Source organism: Mustela nigripes, chromosome 8 (assembly GCF_022355385.1).
Source record: "Mustela nigripes isolate SB6536 chromosome 8, MUSNIG.SB6536, whole genome shotgun sequence".
Lineage (NCBI taxonomy): Eukaryota > Metazoa > Chordata > Mammalia > Carnivora > Mustelidae > Mustela > Mustela nigripes.
The window spans coordinates 5807554-5826293 of NC_081564.1; the positions used below are offsets into that span (position 1 = coordinate 5807554).

The 18740-nt window shown below is 53.2% G+C and overlaps 2 protein-coding genes across 3 annotated transcripts in view; both read left to right on the plus strand.

Moving 5' to 3' along the window:
* Positions 1-441: 441 nt before the first annotated feature.
* On the plus strand, positions 442-1541 carry LOC132023744 (collagen alpha-2(I) chain-like). Its single transcript, XM_059409894.1, has 2 exons — positions 442-591; positions 711-1541. The coding sequence occupies exons 1-2, from the start codon at positions 457-459 to the stop codon at positions 1539-1541; spliced, it is 966 nt and encodes a 321-aa protein (XP_059265877.1). The 5' UTR covers positions 442-456.
* RILPL1 (Rab interacting lysosomal protein like 1) overlaps positions 1437-18740 on the plus strand; it is a 42023-nt gene continuing 24719 nt past the window's right edge. The window contains exons 1-2 of one of the 2 annotated variants that reach the window (XM_059408261.1): positions 1437-1883; positions 8188-8338. In XM_059408261.1, the coding sequence (XP_059264244.1) occupies positions 1575-1883; positions 8188-8338 (460 nt within the window). In that variant the 5' untranslated portion in view covers positions 1437-1574. The remainder of the gene's footprint in view (positions 1884-8187; positions 8339-18740) is intronic. The other variant, XM_059408260.1, reaches the window with a different exon arrangement.

Genomic DNA, 18740 nt, shown 5'->3' on the forward strand with positions numbered 1-18740 from the left:
GGCAATTTTTTTTTTTTTTTTTTGCAAAGCTCTTAGAATTAAATATGAAATAGCTGTGCAGTCCATTTTCAACTTATTTTTTTTTTAAAGTCCATATCTGCTAGGCTGGTGGGAGCTTTGCGGCTCTAAGGGCGTTAAAGTTTTTTTTATGCCTTCAAGGAGCTCGTCTCACGGGGGAGGCGCCTGTGTAACCCACACGGTTAAAACTCAGCATGTGAGCGGTTCTATGGGAGGAGGCGGCCGGCTGTGGGAATGCAGAGGAGGGTCCCTAAGCCCTGCGTGGAGGATGGGAAGGGGGGGAGGGCTTGGTGGGTTCTGGAAAGACTCTGCTGGGGCCGGGGTGTCTCATGGACTAGGGGATTTAGCCAGGTCAAAAGGACAGGGGGCTTGGACCAAAAAAAACTCGCGGTGCCGAGCTCCAAACCCCGGCCTCACCTCCTCTGTGAAGCGGTGTTTATGTCACAAGGAACTGCTAAAGGACGTGGCTCTGCGGGCGGGGCAGTGCGGCGGCTTCGGGGCAGGGGACCCCTCCACCCTTTCTCGTGCCCCTCTCGGGCGCCTGTACGGGAGCGCAGGGCCCGGCGCCACCAGGTCCGCCCGGGACCGGGTCTGCGGTGGGGGAGGGAGCGGGGAGGGGGTCCTCGCGCTCTCCCCAGCACGGGCCCCAGCCCCGAGGCCACCTCGCGACCCTCCATTCCTCTCCAACGCAGAAGGTGCTCCTCCGCTCCGCGAAGCGTCCAGAGACCGGCGTCCCCCCACCCCGCCTGCACGGCTTCCACGGCCTCCGCCCCCTCTCCTCCGGGCTAGTCTCGACCCCTCCCCGGCGGGAGGGAGAGGAGGAGCCAGGACCGGGCCGGAGGAGGGGGCGGCGCGCCCGGACGCGCGGGGGGCGGCGGGGAGGAAGGTCCCGCGGGCGGAGCGGCGGTCGGGGTGCTGGGGGTCGGGGTGCTGCCTGGCCGGCGGGTCGCGGGGCGGGGCCCGCGGGGACCCGGGCGCCCTCGGGCGGCGGAAGCCGGGCGCGCCCCTCGCCAGGCCGGGATCGGGGCGGGGCGCGCGGCATCCCCGCGGGGGGAGCCGGTCACCCGGTCTCGCCGCCGCCACCAAAGTTTCCCGGAGGAGCCGCGGCCGCGCTTCCTTCCCCGGCCCCGGGCTTGGGGGCGACCCTCGGGCGAGAACTGTGTCCGAGGGCGACCGGGCCCCCTCTCCAGCTAGACCCCGCGCCTCCATTGCGCCCAACTCGGATTCCCAACTTGGGAGGCGCCGCGGGCCTGCGCACGCGCGCCTTCCTGGCCGCCGCCGCCGCCGCCGCCGCCTCCTCCTCCCGCGGGGGAGCAGGCTCCGGGCCGAGCCGCGCGCCGCGACTCGCCCCCCGCGCGCCGCCCTCCGGCTCGCGGTCCGCCGCCCCCGCCCATGCGGACGCCGGCCGGCCGCCCGGTGCGCCCTCGCCCGAGGGCCAGCTGAGCGCGGACCGCCGGCGGCGACGCGAGGTGGGCCCGGCCCGGCGCTGCCCTCGACAGCGGCAAGTTTGGGAGTTGCACTAGTTTGCGGGGTGGGGGAGAGGCCGGCCCGGGGGCATGGAGGAGGACCGGGGGTCGTCGCTGGCGGCCGAGTCGGCGCTGGAGAAGAACGTGGCGGAGCTGACCGTCATGGACGTGTACGACATCGCGTCGCTCGTGGGCCACGAGTTCGAGCGGGTCATCGACCAGCACGGCTGCGAGGCCATCGCGCGCCTCATGCCCAAGGTCGTGCGTGTCCTGGAGATCCTGGAGGTGCTGGTCAGCCGCCACCACGTCGCGCCCGAGCTGGACGAGCTGCGCCTGGAGCTGGACCGTCTGCGCCTGGAGAGGATGGACCGCATCGAGAAGGAGCGCAAGCACCAGAAGGTGGGCAGCGAGCGGCCCCAGGCTGCCCATCCGGGGAATGGGGCCGCTGGGACCTTGGGGGCCTTCAGCATCGGGCAGCTGTAGGTGCACACGTATGTGTATGGAGGAACTAGGTGGGAAGGGAACCGAAAGGATGAAAGACAGAGGGAGGGAGGCCCCTGGCCCTCTTCCGTCCATCCCGCACCACCTGGCATATAACGCTGCGGAGATTAAGGGTAGTTCTTTGGAGTCAGACCTGAGTTCCAGCCCCATGCGATAGCTGTGTGACCTTGGTGAAGTTACTCAACCTCTCTGTGCTTTATTTCCTTCCATATCAAATAGTGATAGTAGTAAGACCCACCTTATCAGAATTCTCAGAATTAAGTGTGATATATCTAAAGTGCTTAGATACTGTTATTTTCTAGCAATGAAATAAGCCCTCTGCCCTTTAGTGTTACCCCAGAAGATGTGCTTCAATCCCCATTCTTCTTACCCCAAAACCCCCGGCGCAAAGAGGATGTGACCTCCAGCCACGGAGCTCATTGACAACCCCCCCCCCCCCCAAGTCTCTAGGTTTCTATTTACAAATTGTTTCCCAGGGCTTCTAGTCTATTAACCTGAGGTGCTGTCCCCTCCTTGCTTTTATCTTTAATCTTCACAGAACTCTGTGAGGCAGGAACTATCCTCATTTTATAGAGGAAGAAAATTGGGGGAGGGAGGGGGGAATTTGTCCCACTTTAGTGCTGAGAGAATCCCAGCCCCAGTGGAGGTAACTCTAGTGCTTCTCCCCTGATTGGAGGGATCGACTTGGTTCTGGGCAGCTTTAAAGCTAAGCCTCTACCCTGTGAACAAGAATCCCTCTGAGCATGTGAATCAGGACCTCTCGACTGGGCTGGGAGTCTAGACAAGGTGCCTGGGGAAAAGGAAGTGGGAGATGTGTGGTTTCCTGCCCCAGCTTCAGCGCAAGGAAGGTTCTGTCAGACTGTTTGGACAGAGAATAGGAGGAAACGCCTTTCCTTGGAGGAATCAAGGTGCCTGAGTGGGCCCTGGCTTGCTGTGTGGCCTCAGGAAATACACTTGGCCTCTCTGAACCTCCCTGGCAGGCTGAAAGCTATTGTGTTTCAAGGAAAATAGCCCCAATGGTGGCTGTGTCTTAACCTGGGGGCAGAGCCGTGAGTGGTTAAGAGCGCGGGTGTTTGCAGGGTGTTTGCAGGGTTTGACGGTGTTTGCCCTTTCAGGTCCCCATGCCCTGAGGTCAGGAAGGAAACTCAAGCTCCTTAGCGTTGAGCAACCTTTCCAAGATCACACTGAGAGCTTGAAAATGCCCCAGCCCTGTAATTAATGTCAGGCTCCCCAGAGAGGGGACTTTGGAGCTAGTCGGCCTGGTTTCAGACCCTGCCGCGTTTGATCTTAGGGAAGTCACCTCGCTTTTCTGTGCCTCAGTTTCCTCACCTGTAAAATGGGGATGGTAATAGCACGCGTCTGCTGGGGTTGTGGTGCAAAGGGCTGGTTAACTCTTAAGAGAGTTCGGGGAAGGGATCTTTGAAATCCTCTCCTGTGGTTGCCTCTTATTAACCGGGACCAAGGAACTTAGCCCACGTCACTCAGAAGTCCCAGCACCTGTGTCCCCACCCTCGGCATTTGAGTTCTGCAGCAGCTGGGCTGGGAGACACCCCTGTGGCCATCAGAGGCCACTAGGCCTGGAGTCTGATGGAATTCCCAACCAGCTGCACTTGTCACTCCTGGAACACGATCAGCCAGGAAGTAAACCCCAGCGTGTTCTGAGCTGGGCTTGTTTGTAAACACGGAGGATGATCTGAAATCAGAGGACAAAACCCTTTTCTCGCCCCAGCCCTGGGTTCCCTTTTCTCTGTATTCTTAGGATCAAGAGAGACTCATCTAATTTTTTTTTTTTTCCTTGTAGTCTCAAAGGCTTTTCACAGTGTTATTTCCACAAAAATCTGGTCTTATCAGTTTGTCTGTTCATACCTCCTTACTTTCTCTGCCCCCCACTCTCTCTCAGCACACGTGGCTCTGATAAAGCATTCACCCTGTCTTCCACCATCCCTTCCCCCAAGGGCACCCCTAGACTCAGTTAGTTCTGCTCATCACACAGACTCAGGCCACAGTCTTTTATTTTTTCCCCCAAGATTTTATTTATTACAGAGAGAGAGAGAGCGCGCGTGCATGCAAGCAGGGGGAACAGCAGGCAGAGGCAGAAGCAGGCTCCCCACTGAGCAGGGAGCCTGATGTGGGGCTCGATCCCAGGACTGTGAGATCATGACCTGAGCCAAAGGCAGATGCTTAACCTACTGAGCCACCCAGACATCCCTCAGGGCACAGTCTTAACGTGTTCTATCTGGTTACTCAGTCTGCAATCCTGTTGATGGTCCAGGGCATGCAAGGTGCCCTCCTGGGTGGGGAGGGCAGAGACGAGGGAAGTTGGATCCTCATCTCAGGCAGTGGGTGGGTAACTGGGAAGACAGGAAAAATACAAATAGGCTTAGAACTGTAGGTACAGTTGTCTATAATGTCTATAACATAACAGTATATGTTGTTCCCTTATTCATGCCACATATGTATTTCTTGAGCACTTATTATGGACCAGGCACTATTCTGGGCACTGGGGAGACAGCGGGGACCACAACAGATGAGGTTTTTGCCCTCATAGGCCTGACTTCCTAGTGCAGTGCTGCCTTGTAGAAAAATTATGTGGCTTGTCCCATTAATGAAAAGGAGAGGTTAATTTTAATAACATATCAAACCCCGTTGATACAAACTATTACTTCCAACCGTAATCGACATAAAAAATTATTTCTCATGAAGATATGATTGAAATGTAACATTGTATTCGTTTTAAGCATATAGCATCAAGATTTGATATTTGTGTATATTGTGAAGGGATCATCACCGTAAACTTAGTTACCATCCATCATCTCACATAATTACCCCAAAAATTATTAAAGAGATATTTTGCATTTTTTTTTTCCTGTGTCTTTGAAATCTGGTGCCTATTAAACCCTTACTGCACGTGCCCGTTCAGCCTGGCCACGTCTCAAGTGCTCCACAACCACATGTGGTTTGTGGCCACTCTGTTTGATGGTGCAATTCTAGTGTGAGGAAATAGATGTTTTTTTTTTTTAAGTTTCAACTTAAGATAAGGGATATGAAAAAAATAAAATAGGGAGCTATGAAAGAGACTGGCCAGGATGGGGGTCTAATAGATGGGTAGTCAGGAAGGCTTCCCTGAGGAGGTGACATCTGAGCTGAGATCTGCATCAAGTGTGGGTACCCTCCACAGAGAGAGCTGGGAGTGGGGCATTCTAGGCAGATGCCTCTGCAAGTGCAAAGGCCCTGAGGCAGGAATGGGGGTGTCCAAAGACTGGGTGGCTCAGTCCGCTAAGCGTCTGCCTTCTGCTCAGGTCATGATCTCAGGGTCCTGGGATCGGGTCCTGCATCATGTTCCCTGTTCAGCAAGGAGCCTGCTTCTCCTTCAGCCGCTCCCCCTGCTTGTGCTCACTTGCTCTCTCTCTCTCTCTCTCTGTCTGTCAAAAAACAAACAAACAAACAAACAAAAAACCCCACGAAGGCCCACAACAGAGTGAGGAAGGAATAGAGGTGGCAGGGGAGGTCAGGAGGATTCGGGGTCTGATTATACTGGAGCCTGTAGGCCAGCGTACGGAATTTGAAGACGGCAAAGGAAGTAATCAATCAGGGGTGACTTCCTGGAGGAGCCTTTAGCTGGTATGGAGGCTAGATTAAATTCACTGTGGTCAGCTCAAGGCAAGAACTACACTCCTTCCCGCCCCCTTTTAGAGAAGGGAGGGGAAAAAACATCCCTGCTGGTTAAAGTCTGTATTCATCTCCTACTATGACCCTAACAAGTTACCGTAACTTACTGGCTAGAAGTAACACACATTTATTATGATTATACAGTGTTGGATTTGTATGGTTCATGTCAGTATGGATAATACTGCACACCATTCTGGAGGTCAAAAAACCACACGTGGGTTTCTCTGGGTTAAAATCAAGAGGTCAGGAAATTCATTCCTTCTGGCAGCTCTAGGGGAAAATCCACTTCCTTGCCTTTTCCCGCTTCCGGAGGCCACCTGCACGCCTCGGGTTTTGGGCCCTTCCTCCATCCTCACGGCCCGCCGGCTACTGTCTTCAAATCTCTGTCCCCCCATCGACTCGCGCTCTGACTCTCCTGCCTTCCTCTTTCACGGAGGAGGACCCTTGTGATTACACGGGCCCACCGGGGTAACCGCGGAGACTCTCCCCATCTCGGGGAGTGGGCTATGCAGTCAGTCACACTTGACCATTGCCGCCTGGGTTCCTCCGTGCTCAGCCTGGGCCGGGTGGGAGCAGAAAGGAAGGCATGGGAGCACCTGCCTCTGCTTGCGGCCCACACCTGCGCACGGGAAGGCCACGTGCCCGCTCCATCATTCCGCCCTCTGGCCCCGACCTTGACCTCTCCTGGCGACCTTGAACCAACTGGGCGAATACCGTAATGACCCCCTCATTTCCCGCTGCGGCAGGCTTCCTGACAGGAGATGGGGATTTGGGAATGTATTTAAAAGATGAACGGAGGCCCTGTTTATCCGGCCACCTGGGCCGGCTTGTGACAGGCTGTAGGAGGAACAGAAGCCAGCAAACACATCTTTAGCATTTTCTGGGGGCTGGGCACTGTGCCAGATATTGACATAAGCCTCGTGACAGCCCTCGGAGGTAGAGAGCACACTATTTTCCACATTGCCAAGGCACCCAAAGATGAAATAACCCCGGGATCGGCTGATAAGTGGCAGAGACAGGATTCAAACTTGGGTCGACAGGCTCCATTCGACCTTTTGCCTTTTCAACCAGCATTCTGTCCCCGCCACAGCGATTGCGCTATGTTTAGTTTCTGGTTTTACAAAAGATCTTTTATTTATTTATTTATTTGGCAGCAGCTTTATTGACTGTAATTCACATTCCGTGTAGTTCACCCATTTAAAGTGTCTAATTCGGTGGGTTTTGGTCTATTCAAACAGAGTTGGGTAACTTCCACCAAAATCGTTTTTAGGCTTTTTTAAAGATTTTATTTGTTTATTAGAGAGAGAGAGAGAGTGAGAAAGAGAGAACAGGGGCAGGCGGAGAGGGAGAAGCGGGCTCCCCGCCGAGCAGGGAGCCCAACACGGGACTCGATCCCAGGACCTTGGGACGGTGACCTAAACCAAAGGCAGACGTTTAACCAACTGAGCCACCCAGGCACCCCCGGAATCAATTTTAGACATTGTCATTACTTTGGAAAGAAAACCCATCCCCAGGGAGCAGTTACTCCTCATTCCCGCACCAACCCTCCAGCCCCAGACAAGCGCCCGTCTGCTTTCTGTCTGTGGATGTACCTGTTCCGGGCACTTCCCACACTGTGTGGCCTCACTGCACCACGTAGCACCTTGTTCTCAAGGTTGATCACACTGTCCATCGGTTGGTGGACATGTGGTTTCTCCGTGTCGGCGGTTGTGAGAATGGGAATGTTCACATACAGGTGTTTGTGGGGACGTGGGTTTTCGTGTCTCTGGGGCAGCTCCTTGGATTGGAATTTCCGGTCACGTGGGAAGGGTTTAACTTATTAAGGGGCTGCTGGGCTCTTTCCCATGGCGGCTGTACCATTTTACACCCTGATCCGCCGGGCCGGAGGCTTCCAACTTTTTCATGTCCTTGTCAACGCTTCCGTCTGTTTCTTTGATCGTAGCCATCCGCAAAATGATTTCAATGGACTGACCTTAGTTACCCACATAGTCCTGTGCATCTCTATATTGTGGCTCGCCAGCTAAGGGAAACTGAGGCTCAGCGTTGCTAAGTGCATTGGTTGCCCAAGACCCCTTGAAGAGATGCCAGCATCAGACATACAAGGAGCCCTGAGCCAGGTGGCATCCCCGGGGTCTTCACAGCCCCTTTCTCCCTTGGAGACAAGCGGGTGCCGACTCCGATCTATGCACAGATCAGGGCTGTGACCTCCCCAGAGAGGTTGGGAATGTCAGGGGCCCCGTGGTCCAGGGCTGCTCATCTACGTGCTCTCTCTGTCTGGTTAAGAGGCACGGTTATGGCTCTTGAGACAGTTCTAACCTGGCTGCGTCCTAAAACACAAGTGCAGGCCTTGCCCGGAGGAGGGGGCCCCTTCTGTTTCTTGCAGAGTTGCTGCATGGACCTGTGGTGGCCTTGTTCTCAGTGTGCCCGCCCTCGGGGGGACAGGAAGGCTCCCAAGTGTCGGGGAGGTTGTGCGGGGGTGAGGCCGCTGCCCTGGATGGGCTGTGACCCCCACACCGGCCGGTCGCCTTCACAGGAGCTGGAGCTGGTGGAGGACGTGTGGCGGGGGGAGGCGCAGGACCTCCTTTCTCAGATTGCCCAGCTGCAGGAGGAGAACAAGCAGCTCATGACCAACCTCTCGCACAAAGATGCCAGCTTCTCCGAGGAGGAGTTCCAGAAGCACGAAGGTAAGGGGAAGGGCCGGCCCGGGAGGTCGGGGAAGAGGCTGCTCCTGCTGTGATCGTGGGCATGGGGCCGGGGGGTATTGGGGGCACACAGTGGACAAGACAGAACCCTCGCCCTCATGAAGCTTAGGTTCTACACAGAGGAGCTGGATGACAGATAAGTAACAGATAGATGGCATGATTCCCAATGGTGACCAGTGCTCTGGAAGCACCCAGACTAGGGGAGATGAGGGAGGTGACTTGGTGGGGAGGGCCTCTTTAGATGCAGTGATCAAGGAAGGCCTCTCTAACTAGGTGCTGTTTGACCCCTAATGAAGTGATGGAGTGAGCCATGCACATAGCTTGGGAGGGAAGCAAGTGCAAAGGCCCTGGGGCATGAGTTTTATAAAAAGCCAGGAAGGCCAGTGTAGCGGGAAGAGATGATCGAAGCCAAAGGTGGTTAAAGATGAGGTCAGAAGGGTCAGCAGGGGTCAGGTCACATACCCCTTAGAGACCAATGTTTAGATTTTATCCTTAGTGTGCTGGAAAGAGATCGGACTCCTGCCAGAGGCACGCGTTGAACAATGAGCAACCCAGGGTGGTAAACCAGATCGGAATGGCACTAAAGCCCCCAAAATGTCATTCATCCTGCAAACGGATCTAGAACATTCACTGCATGCCCTCTGCTGGGTTTTCGGCCAGCAAAGGTAGACATGGGATTTGCGTGCATCAGCCCTGTTGTCCCCCACAGCCTCCTGCCCCGTCAGAAGCTGCCCGTTGTCCTGGGAATCTCAGACCTCTCTCTTGTCTTTGAAGAAACTCCCTGGGTCACCACACAGGCCCCCTCCTCCCACTTGATGGGGTGACAGATGGGCTTACGTGGACACTGAAGTTCAGAACCGTACTTACACCTCTGTGAGGCTAAAGTAGCACACGGATAAGGACTGTAGGGCCCAAGAAGAGGAAATTTCGATCCAGGTGCTGGAATTCTGTTTTCCCTACCTTTCCTTTGTTGGCATGTGATCTGTGCAATGGATGCCAAAGTCTTAGTGGCTGTAAGCATTGGCTCCGGAGCCGGACTGCCCGGGTGTGCAGCCTAACCCAATACTTAACTCGTAAGTGACCTCGATCAAGTCACTTGGCCTTTGTGCCTAAGTTGCTCCCCAGGTAAAAATGGGAGAAATAACCATATATCACTCATAAGGTTGTGGTAAGGGTTTGTTGAATTAACACCTGCAGATCGCTTAGAATAGTACCTAATGCCTCAGGCAGCAGGTGGTAGCTATTACTCCTGAGGTTTTGGTTGTCAAGTGCAGCCTCATTGAACAGATGAGAAAGAAGGAGGCTGAGGAAGGCGCAGTGAAGTGCCCAGCGTCACCCAGCAAGCTAGTGGCGAAGTCAGGACTGGCGCTCAGGTCGGCTGACATCAGCCCCTTGAAGGAAGGCTTGTATCAGTCTGGGACCCCTTGATCTGGGGCCACCGTGTTAGTCTAGTGCCCAAAAGCTAATGATTCCTGACAGGACACTGCTCATTCATTGACCCTTTGTAAAGTCATTCATTGTGGACGTGCCTGCTCTCTGCCTGGCACTCGAACTGCCAGCTTGGAGGCCGAGAGGCACAGGCTAAGACCTGAATCTCCCTTCCAGAATGGCAGAAGAACTTGGCTAAGGGAAAACTATTTTTCTTTTTCTTTTTCTTTTCTTTTTAAAGATTTTATTTATTTATTTGACAGGCAGAGATTACAAGTAGGCTGAGAGGCAGGCAGAGAGAGAGAGGAGGAAGCAGGCTCCCCGCTGAGCAGAGAGCCTGGTACGTCACTTGATCCCAGGACCCTGAGACCATGATCTGAGCCGAAGACAGAGGCTTTAACCCACTGAGCCACCCAGGCGCCCCAGGGAAACTATTTTTCTGATTACAGCACGCCGATACCAACTGTGTGCGGTGTTTCCCCCACCACACACACCAGCCGATTTTCCAGCTCTCCAGGCACCAATAATTTAATTCAGTTATGACACTTTCTTACCCCGGAGTTAGCCTCGGATTCCACCAGTTAGGGGACTGGTCCAACAAGACTGCCCCGACTTCAGGTGTCAGTTGCAGGTAACAGGTTCCCAGGATACTCACTTCTGCCTGACTTGGCTACAAAGTCAGAGGTTCCCACCACCCCTCCCCTCTCCCTCCCAGCAACAAGCTCAATACTTTCTGGACTGGCTCGTAAAACTCAGAGAAACGCGATTACTGGCTTATAAAGGATACAGAGGATATTATAAAGAATACAGATGAACGGACAGATGAAGAAAGGTACATAGGGTAAGGTCTCTAGAAGGTTCCAAGGTCAGAGGTTTCTGTCCCAGAGGAGTTGGGGTGCACTGCCTTTTGTGTACATGGATGTATTTCTTCATCCACCTGGAAGCTGTCTGAACCCCAGAGACAGATGGAAGTTCTGTTACGTAGGCACGAATGATTGAATCATTGGCCATTGATCATTAGCTCAACCTCCAGCCCCTTCTCCCTTCCCCAGAGGTAAGGATTTAGGGCTGAAAGTTCTAACCCTCTAATCACGAATCACATGGTTGGTTCCTCTGGCAACCAGATGCCATCTTGAAGCTGTCTAGGGGGAATCACCAAGTTCATTATCATAAACTCAGATACAGTAGAAAGGGGCTTGTTATGACAACAAAAGATGCTCTTCTCACCTCTGTTGGGAAATCACAAGAGTTTTAGGAACTCTGCCAAGAATGGAGGTCAAAGACCAAAATATATGTATTATATATGTTCAATTATGTTATATATAAATATATATATTTCTTATTATATTGCAATATCACAGTAGCATAATGGTGTGCACTCCATCCCTTGAATGAAAGCAAAAAACAAAAAGAACAAATAGAAAAAAGCAGAAAAGGAGTAGATTATAGGATGGGAGATTTAAATCAGTTATACTGGAGGTCATATTAGATGCAAATGGGTTAAAAGTTCTAGATAAACGATTTTAAAAATTCAACTCTGTGTTGTTTCTAGAGACCTCTCTCTTAAAGGTTGAAAGTAAAAGGCTGAGGAAAGATAGACCGTGCAAACACTAACCAAAAGAAAGCTGATGTGGTTATATGAATGGAAGACAAAACAGACTTTTGGGGCACCTGGGTGGCTCAGTCGGTTAAGAGTCTGCCTTTGGCTCAGGTCATGATCCCAGGATCCTGGGATGAGCCCTGCACTGGACTCTCTGCTCAGCGGGGAGCCTGTTTCTCCCTCTGCCTGCTCTCCCCCTGCTTATGTGCATGCGTTCTCTCTTTCTCTCTCAGAAATAAATAAATAAATAACATCCTTTTTTTTTTTTTTTTAAGATTTTATTTATTTATTTGATAGAGATGACAAGCAGGCAGAGAGGCAGGCAGAGAGAGAGAGGAGGAAGCAGGCTCACTGCGGAGCAGAGAGCCCGATGCGGGGCTTGATCCCAGGACCCTGAGATCATGACCCGAGCGGAAGGCAGAGGCTTTAACCCACTGAGCCGCCCACACATCCGTATTTTTTTTCTTCTAAATCAGACAATGCCACAGTGTTTATGGTGAACAACTTGGTTTCCCTTCCACTCCTGATTGCTGTCCCCAGGCAGTCTGCCTAGAACAGGAGACCCCTTACTCTCTTGCTGCAGATTTTCTGTGCACGTTCAAATGTACATTTTTACACAAATGCAGGAGGAGAATATCCTTTTCTACCTCCTCACAAATGGTAACATGTTTTGGACTGTCCAGCTCCTTGGTTGTTGGGTGTTTTGTTTTGTTTTGCTGTATTTTTATTTTATTTTTTATTTTTATTTTAAAGATTTTATTTATCTATTTGACAGACAGAGATCACAAGTAGGCGGAGAGGCAGGCAGAGAGAGAGAGAGAGGAAGGGAAGCAGGCTCCCTGCTGAGCAGAGAGCCCGATGCGGGACTCGATCCCAGGACTCTGAGATCATGACCCGAGCCGAAGGCAGTGTGGCTCAGCACACTGAGCCACCCAGGCGCCCCCATTGTTTTGCTGTTTTAAGATACCTTTTTATCGTGGAATAATTTTAGATTTACAGAAAAGTTGCAAAGATAGTTCAGAGAGTCCCACAATGCCCCTCGCAGTATATCCTAATAAGGACATCTCATGTTACCACGGTCATGGGTCACAGCTAGGAACCCCCGTTGGCATGTTACTATTAACCAACTCACAGACTTTATCTGGATTGTACCAGATTTTAGGGGAATGTCCTTTTTTCTGTTCCGGGATCCAGTCTGGGATGCCACATGGGGTATAGCACACCTTGATTTTTTAACTTACTGTATCTTGCAGAATTTCCCCATCCATATAGATCTGTTTCTTTCTTTTAGGAACAGTAAGGCAGGGCTCATGGCTCAGTCGGTTAAGCGTCCCACTCTTGATTTCAGCTTAGGTCATGATCTCACGTTCCTGAAATCAAGCCGCATCAGGCTCGGTGCTGGGCATGGAGTCGGCTTAGTATCCTCTCTCTCCCTCTCCCTCTGCCCCTCCCCTACTCTTTTGTGCACTTTCTCTAAATAAATTGATTAATTTCTTTTTTTTCAAGTTTCTATATTTATTTGTTTGACAGAGAGAGAGAGAAAACACAAGTAGGCAGAGAGGCAGGCAGAGAGAGAGGGGGAAGCAGGCTCCCTGCTGAGCAGAGAGCCTGATGCGGGGCTCGATTCCAGGACCCTGAGATCACGACCTGAGCCGAAGGCAGAGGCTCAACCCGCTGAGCCCCCCAGGCACCCCGAGGCAGCATACGCTTTAGCTGCCACTGCGCAGTCCCTCTCACTTCTGTCCCAACCCCAGCCACAAGCAGCCTCCGATCGCCTCTCCACCTCTGGAGATTGGCTGTTCTGGACATTTTGTGTGCACAAAATTGATCAACGTGGTCTTCTGTGTCTCGTGTTTCACGGAGCGCGGTGTCCTCAAGGCCGGTCTGCATTGTGGCAGGTGTCAGGGGCTCATTCCTTTTTGTGGCCGAAGGACCCGCCCTTGTGCGGACAGGCCACGTGTTTTACTTACCCATTCATCGGTCGCTGGACACTCGGGCTGTTTCCAGCGTTTGGCTATTGTGAATAGTGCTGCGGCGAACATTCCAAGCTTTTGTGCAGATGTGTGTGTTCGGTGCTTTGGGGTGTGGACCTGGGAGTGGAATTGCTGGGTCATGTGGGAACTACGTTGAACTTGTCGAAGAGGCCGCAGCCATTGTTCTGTGTGTGTTGCTTCTGCCGGGCCCCGTGAGGCCTCTGAGGGTGACCGGGGAACCCCCTGCCACCCCCGGCAGCCGCAGAAGCCTCGGGGGCCATCAGCCGTGGCTCTGACCGCCCAGGGCTCCTCCTCTGCTCATGGCTTCCGTGTGTGTGCAGCTCAGTCCGCGTGGGAGAGCTTTGCCTCGGCTCCCAGCTCCCTGCTGGCTTGCCGTGAAGCAGCCCACACGGGCCCCATCTGAGACACATTTAATTGACATCTCACGTGGGTTTGGCTCCCAAAGGGTTAGCCCGGGGAGGCCTGGGCTTTCCAGTCTGCACCAGCCCTCCCCCAACCCCCCCAGCGGAGAGACCGGGCAGATGCCAGGCATGCCTTTCACGGTTATTTTTATTTTGCACGGGAAACCATGGGAACACAGCAAGGACAAAGCACGTCTTCCACCTGCAGGAGGAATAGACGTTGGGCAGAGGAGTCCCTGAGGGGAGGTGCAGCCTGCAAAGTTAGACTGTATGCCAGGCACCGCCGTGAGCAGTGGGGCAAGGCCTGGGGGCCGGCTGCAGATGCAGGGGTGCCGTTGTGAGGTGTGGAGTGAGTAGGCCGGGAGAGCTTGTTCAGGGGAGCCGACCCTACCTGCAGTGGGGTTGAACAGACCGATGCGGGCCACGGGTGCACTGCTACCGCCCGCTCCCTGGAAGTCTCCAGATTAAAAAGCACATCTCTGTCCCTTGTTTTTGGAACTCCGTCTTGTCAGCCGGAGGACAACGAGAAACACTACGGGTCTGTGCCCTTGGAGATGAATTACGGGCATCGAAGCCATGGGACCGGGAACACGGAGGCACAGAGATGCGCTCAAGGGTCTGGAAACAGTTCTCGGGCTCCGGACAAACAACTCTGTCACCGGGAGAGGGGGACGACGGACCCCACAGCCACGTTCTGAAGGGCAGCCTGGAACATCAGTGTCCCAAAAAAAAGGCAGTGTGTTCTCGGAGACTCGACGGAGCAGCCCTTTGGAGGGAGAATGTGCAGTGGAGTGAGGCACGTCTGAGTTCAAGTCCCAGCCCTGCCCTTCCCAGCGGGGTCACCTGGAGAAGGGGACCGACTGTTCCCATCCTCTGGTTGCTCACCTGTGACATGGGAATGGCCACTCTGGCCTCCCAGGATTGTGGAGAAAGAAGTAGATACAGCATCAGCCTCGCAGCTGTCCAGTAAGAGGTGTCCCTGAGGGCAGTGATGCTGATTTTGTGCTCCCCGTTGAAGCGTCTGTGGAAGCCAAGAGTGACCAGTATGCATTTTAGCTCAGTACAAAGCCAGCAGTGCACCCTCGCCGGGCCTTTCTCCATAAGCTGCCTGGATGCGTGTCCTCGGGCTGCTGCAACAAAGCGCCCCAGACTGGGAGGCTTAAATCCTCAGAAATGTGCTTGCTCACAGATCTGGAGGCCAGACGTCCAAAACCAAGGTGTCCACAGCCCTGCATGCCGTCCAGAGGCTCTAGGGGAGGGTCCCGCCTTGCCTCGTCCAGCTGCTGGGACAGCCTGGGTTCCCTGGCTTACGGCTGTGTCCCTCCAGCGTCGCCACTGTCACAGTCACACACCATCACGTGGCCGCCTCAGTCCGTTCTGAAGCCCCCTCTCCTTTCTGACATGAGGACACCAGTGTTGGGAGTCAGAACCCACCTTTGGACAGCATGACCCCGTCTTCACTGCAAAGACCCCGTTTGCACACAAGATCGCGTCCAGGAGGACACGAGTTCAGGGGGCTGCTGTTCTACGCAGTCCACTTGCTGATAACGTAAGGCTCAAGGCCCACGGGAGGCCTCCGGCCGGTTTGCAGGAGTGCAGGTGCTCTGCAGCCAAAACTGCCCGAGTGTGAGTCACGGGAGAGCCACTAACCAGCGGTGTGGCCGGCGTGAGTTTACCAGCCACCGTATACCTCAGGTTGCTTTGGTTCCAAAATGGGGACCACAGGGGTCCCACTCCAGAAGGCATTCTGAGGATAAAAGGAGCCAAGCACAGTTTAGATCAGATTTTTCCAGAAGGGGACTCTGACGTGAGGATTCCTGTGCGGGTGACTTACGAAGGGAGCATCCCCAGAGGAGACCGCTGAGGGGTCGAGGAAGCAGGACAGGGAAGGGGGCAGAAGCATACGGCAGGGGTGGGACAGGCTGAGCGCGTGGAGGACTGTGAGCTCTGGAGTGTGAGTGGCCCCGTTTCCTGCCCTTAGAGCCTGCCAGCCTAGTGGCCCCCAGTGCCTGGTCAGTGGCAGAGCACACTGAGGGGCACGTGGGTGGCTCAGTCGGTTAAGCATCTGCCTTGAGCTCAGGTCATGATCTCAGGGTCCTGGGATCGAGCCCCGCATCGGGATCTCTGCTGTCACTCCCCCTGCTGTGTAATCTCTCTCTCTCTGACATAAATAAACAAAATCTTTTTTTAAAAAAGAAAAAAGGCACATTGAAGAGGGGTGCAGACAGACACGGGGACCTGAGGGCGTCCGCGCACCAGCATTGTCCCCGCCACAAGCTCTCAGCCCCATCACCGCCCCCGGCAGGTGATGGGTAAATGTTAGCTGTCCTCCTCATCCTCCCCCATGCGGAAAGCAGCTTTCTGGTTCTGATGGGGTGAAGAACGCATTGGCCCGGTATCAGGACACCTGCATCGCAGCTCCCGCGTGGCTACTGACGGGGCAGCGAGGTCTGCGGCAAGTGGCTCAGTCTCCTGAGGACATTTCTGTCTTTAGCGATCAAGGGTGAGGATGGTGTGGGTATGTGGGTGGTGGTTGTTTGGTCTTCAAAAAAAATCTAATGTGTATCAATACTGTGAAAGATTGTAACAAAACTGAGGAAACCTCTGAGAATTCCCTCGGCTCCCTTCTCACTGCATTTAGCAGAGGTAAAACCCTCCCTTTAGACTACTCCCTTTATTCTACATACAGCTTCCATGCCTGTTTTGTTTTTTGATGAGCCAAAGCTGCTCTGATGGACACGGCAGAGAAACATGTATTTAGTTTTTCAAATTAAATGTATTTTTGGTTTTTTGGGGTTTTTTTGGGTCACTTGCTTTTTTTTAAAACACATATTAAAATTAAAAATTTTTATTAAAAATTTTTATTTTATTAAACTTTTATTAAATTTAATTAATTAAATTTATTAATTTCATTTAGATTTGATTAATTACAATTTATTAATTTATTAAATTAAATTTATTATAAATTTTATTTTATAAATTAAATTTATTGATTTTATTAAAATTAAATTAAATATAATTTTTTACACAAATTAAAAGTATGTGTTCTTTGGGTTGCCCCCTTTTTTTTTTTTTGAGGTGAAATTCACATAACATCAGAGGAACAGTTGTAACGTGTACAGCTTAGCAGCATTTACTACATAATTCACTCACACAGTTAGGCGACCATCACCTCTGTTTGGTTCCTGTACATTTGTGCCGCCCCCGAAGGAGACCTCGCACCCATCAGGGGTCAGTCCCCAGTTCACCTGCCTGTCCGTCCCCTCGGCCTCTGGCTTCTGCCGGTCTGCTCTCTGTCACAGGACGTGTCCTGTCAAGGGACTCGTACACTGTGTGGCCTTTTATGTCTGCCTTCTCCCGCTTGGCCTTTTTATGTCTGCCTTCTCCCACTTAGCTTCGTGTTTTCAAGGTGAATCACATTGTAGCAGGTGTCTGTCCTGCGTTCCTCTGTATGGGGCTTAATATTCCATCGTGTGGATAGACCCCAATTGGTTTATCCATTCAGCTCTTGATGTACATTCGGGCTCTACCTTTGGGCCGCTGTGACTTGTGCTGCTGTGACTGTCACTTGCCTTTTTGACTTCACCGTTGCCTCTCAGCCTTCTGCCTGGCTCTCTGTGCTGTCTCCTCATGTGGAAGGAAGCTCCTTGTCTGTCGAAGTGTTTGTTTGCTCCTGTGACCAACGTTGGACTTGCTTTTTCCTGCACTTGCTCAAATGCACCTTTACATCTAGATCCAGGACCCTGAGCTGCCAGGTGGCTGTGTTAGCTCTGCGCTCCCAGCTCTCCACGAGGCCCCTGGGTCTGTTGAAAACATACCACCTTCTTTTAACTTCTCAAAGTTTTTGTAGTGACTCTTGGACTTTATCTGAGTTGCAGCCTTTGGAACAGGGAGGACTAGCATTTAAGTTTTGTGTATAAAAGGGCAGCTAATGCTGAGTCCTGCTGAGAACACTTCCCGTAGATTAACCCCTCTAACCTCACAAGAGCACCCCCCACCCGCCTTTGATCCCATCTTGCAGGCGAGAAAACTGGTCCCAAGGTCAATGGCAGATCAACAGCAAAGCGGGGAATGAGTCCAGGAAATCTGGCTTCAGACCCCAAGCTCTTGTTTGCGTTGTTCTGCTGTCCTGGGTTAAAGCCAGAGGTCCCCCGGAGGTGAACGAGGTAGCTGGGTTACGGATCCAGGTTTCTTTCTTCTGGGTCGACACGCCGCCATCCGCCACCCAGTTCCTCCAGGAGCTAAATCTGTCCCCCCTGCCACCACCACCAGGAATGAAGTGACCTCAGCTCTTGAGGCCCTGGCCTGGAGCCTGTAACAGGACAGGTGCGCAGAGAGCAAACAGCAGATGTGTGTGTGGCTTTTTCAGATTCCATCGCCACCTGATTTCAGCCCCAGCACACGTGCACACCTTGTGTCACGCTTGCCTTTTTGGGAGATGGCGGTGGTGTCCTCTTGTCCCACCGGCAGAGCCTCGGCCCTGCCTTGCAGCAGTGGCTGAGAGATGTTAGCAGGGACGGGAGCCCAGTGCCCAGGACCTCCAGGCGGCCTTGTGGTACCCCAGCAGAGGTCCGGAGGGCCCTGCGGCCTCTGGGCTGACTGCGCTGAAGGAGGAGGACAACTGGACAAGTGACCGACTTTGTGAGCTCCAAGTGGAGCGCCCGGCTTGTTCTTCACGCGGTGTCACCTCGCCCTGCACGCGAGTACCCTGCTTTCTCTCTCTGTCCTGCTCTTAGTGGGCATTTCCGTTGTTTCCAGGCTGGGGCTGTTCCGAATAAAGCTCCGGTGAACGTTTTTGTCTGCGTCTGGTGCTGTGCAGGTAGCCACCTGCCTTCTCCACTCACCAGTATGTCTCAGTTTTCTAATCATCCTCGTCGCGTCGTGTCTGGTTGGGTGGCTGCTGACGGAGCCACCCTGCACCTGCTGGGGGTGTGCTCAGGAGGCGGCTGTTGAGAAGAGAC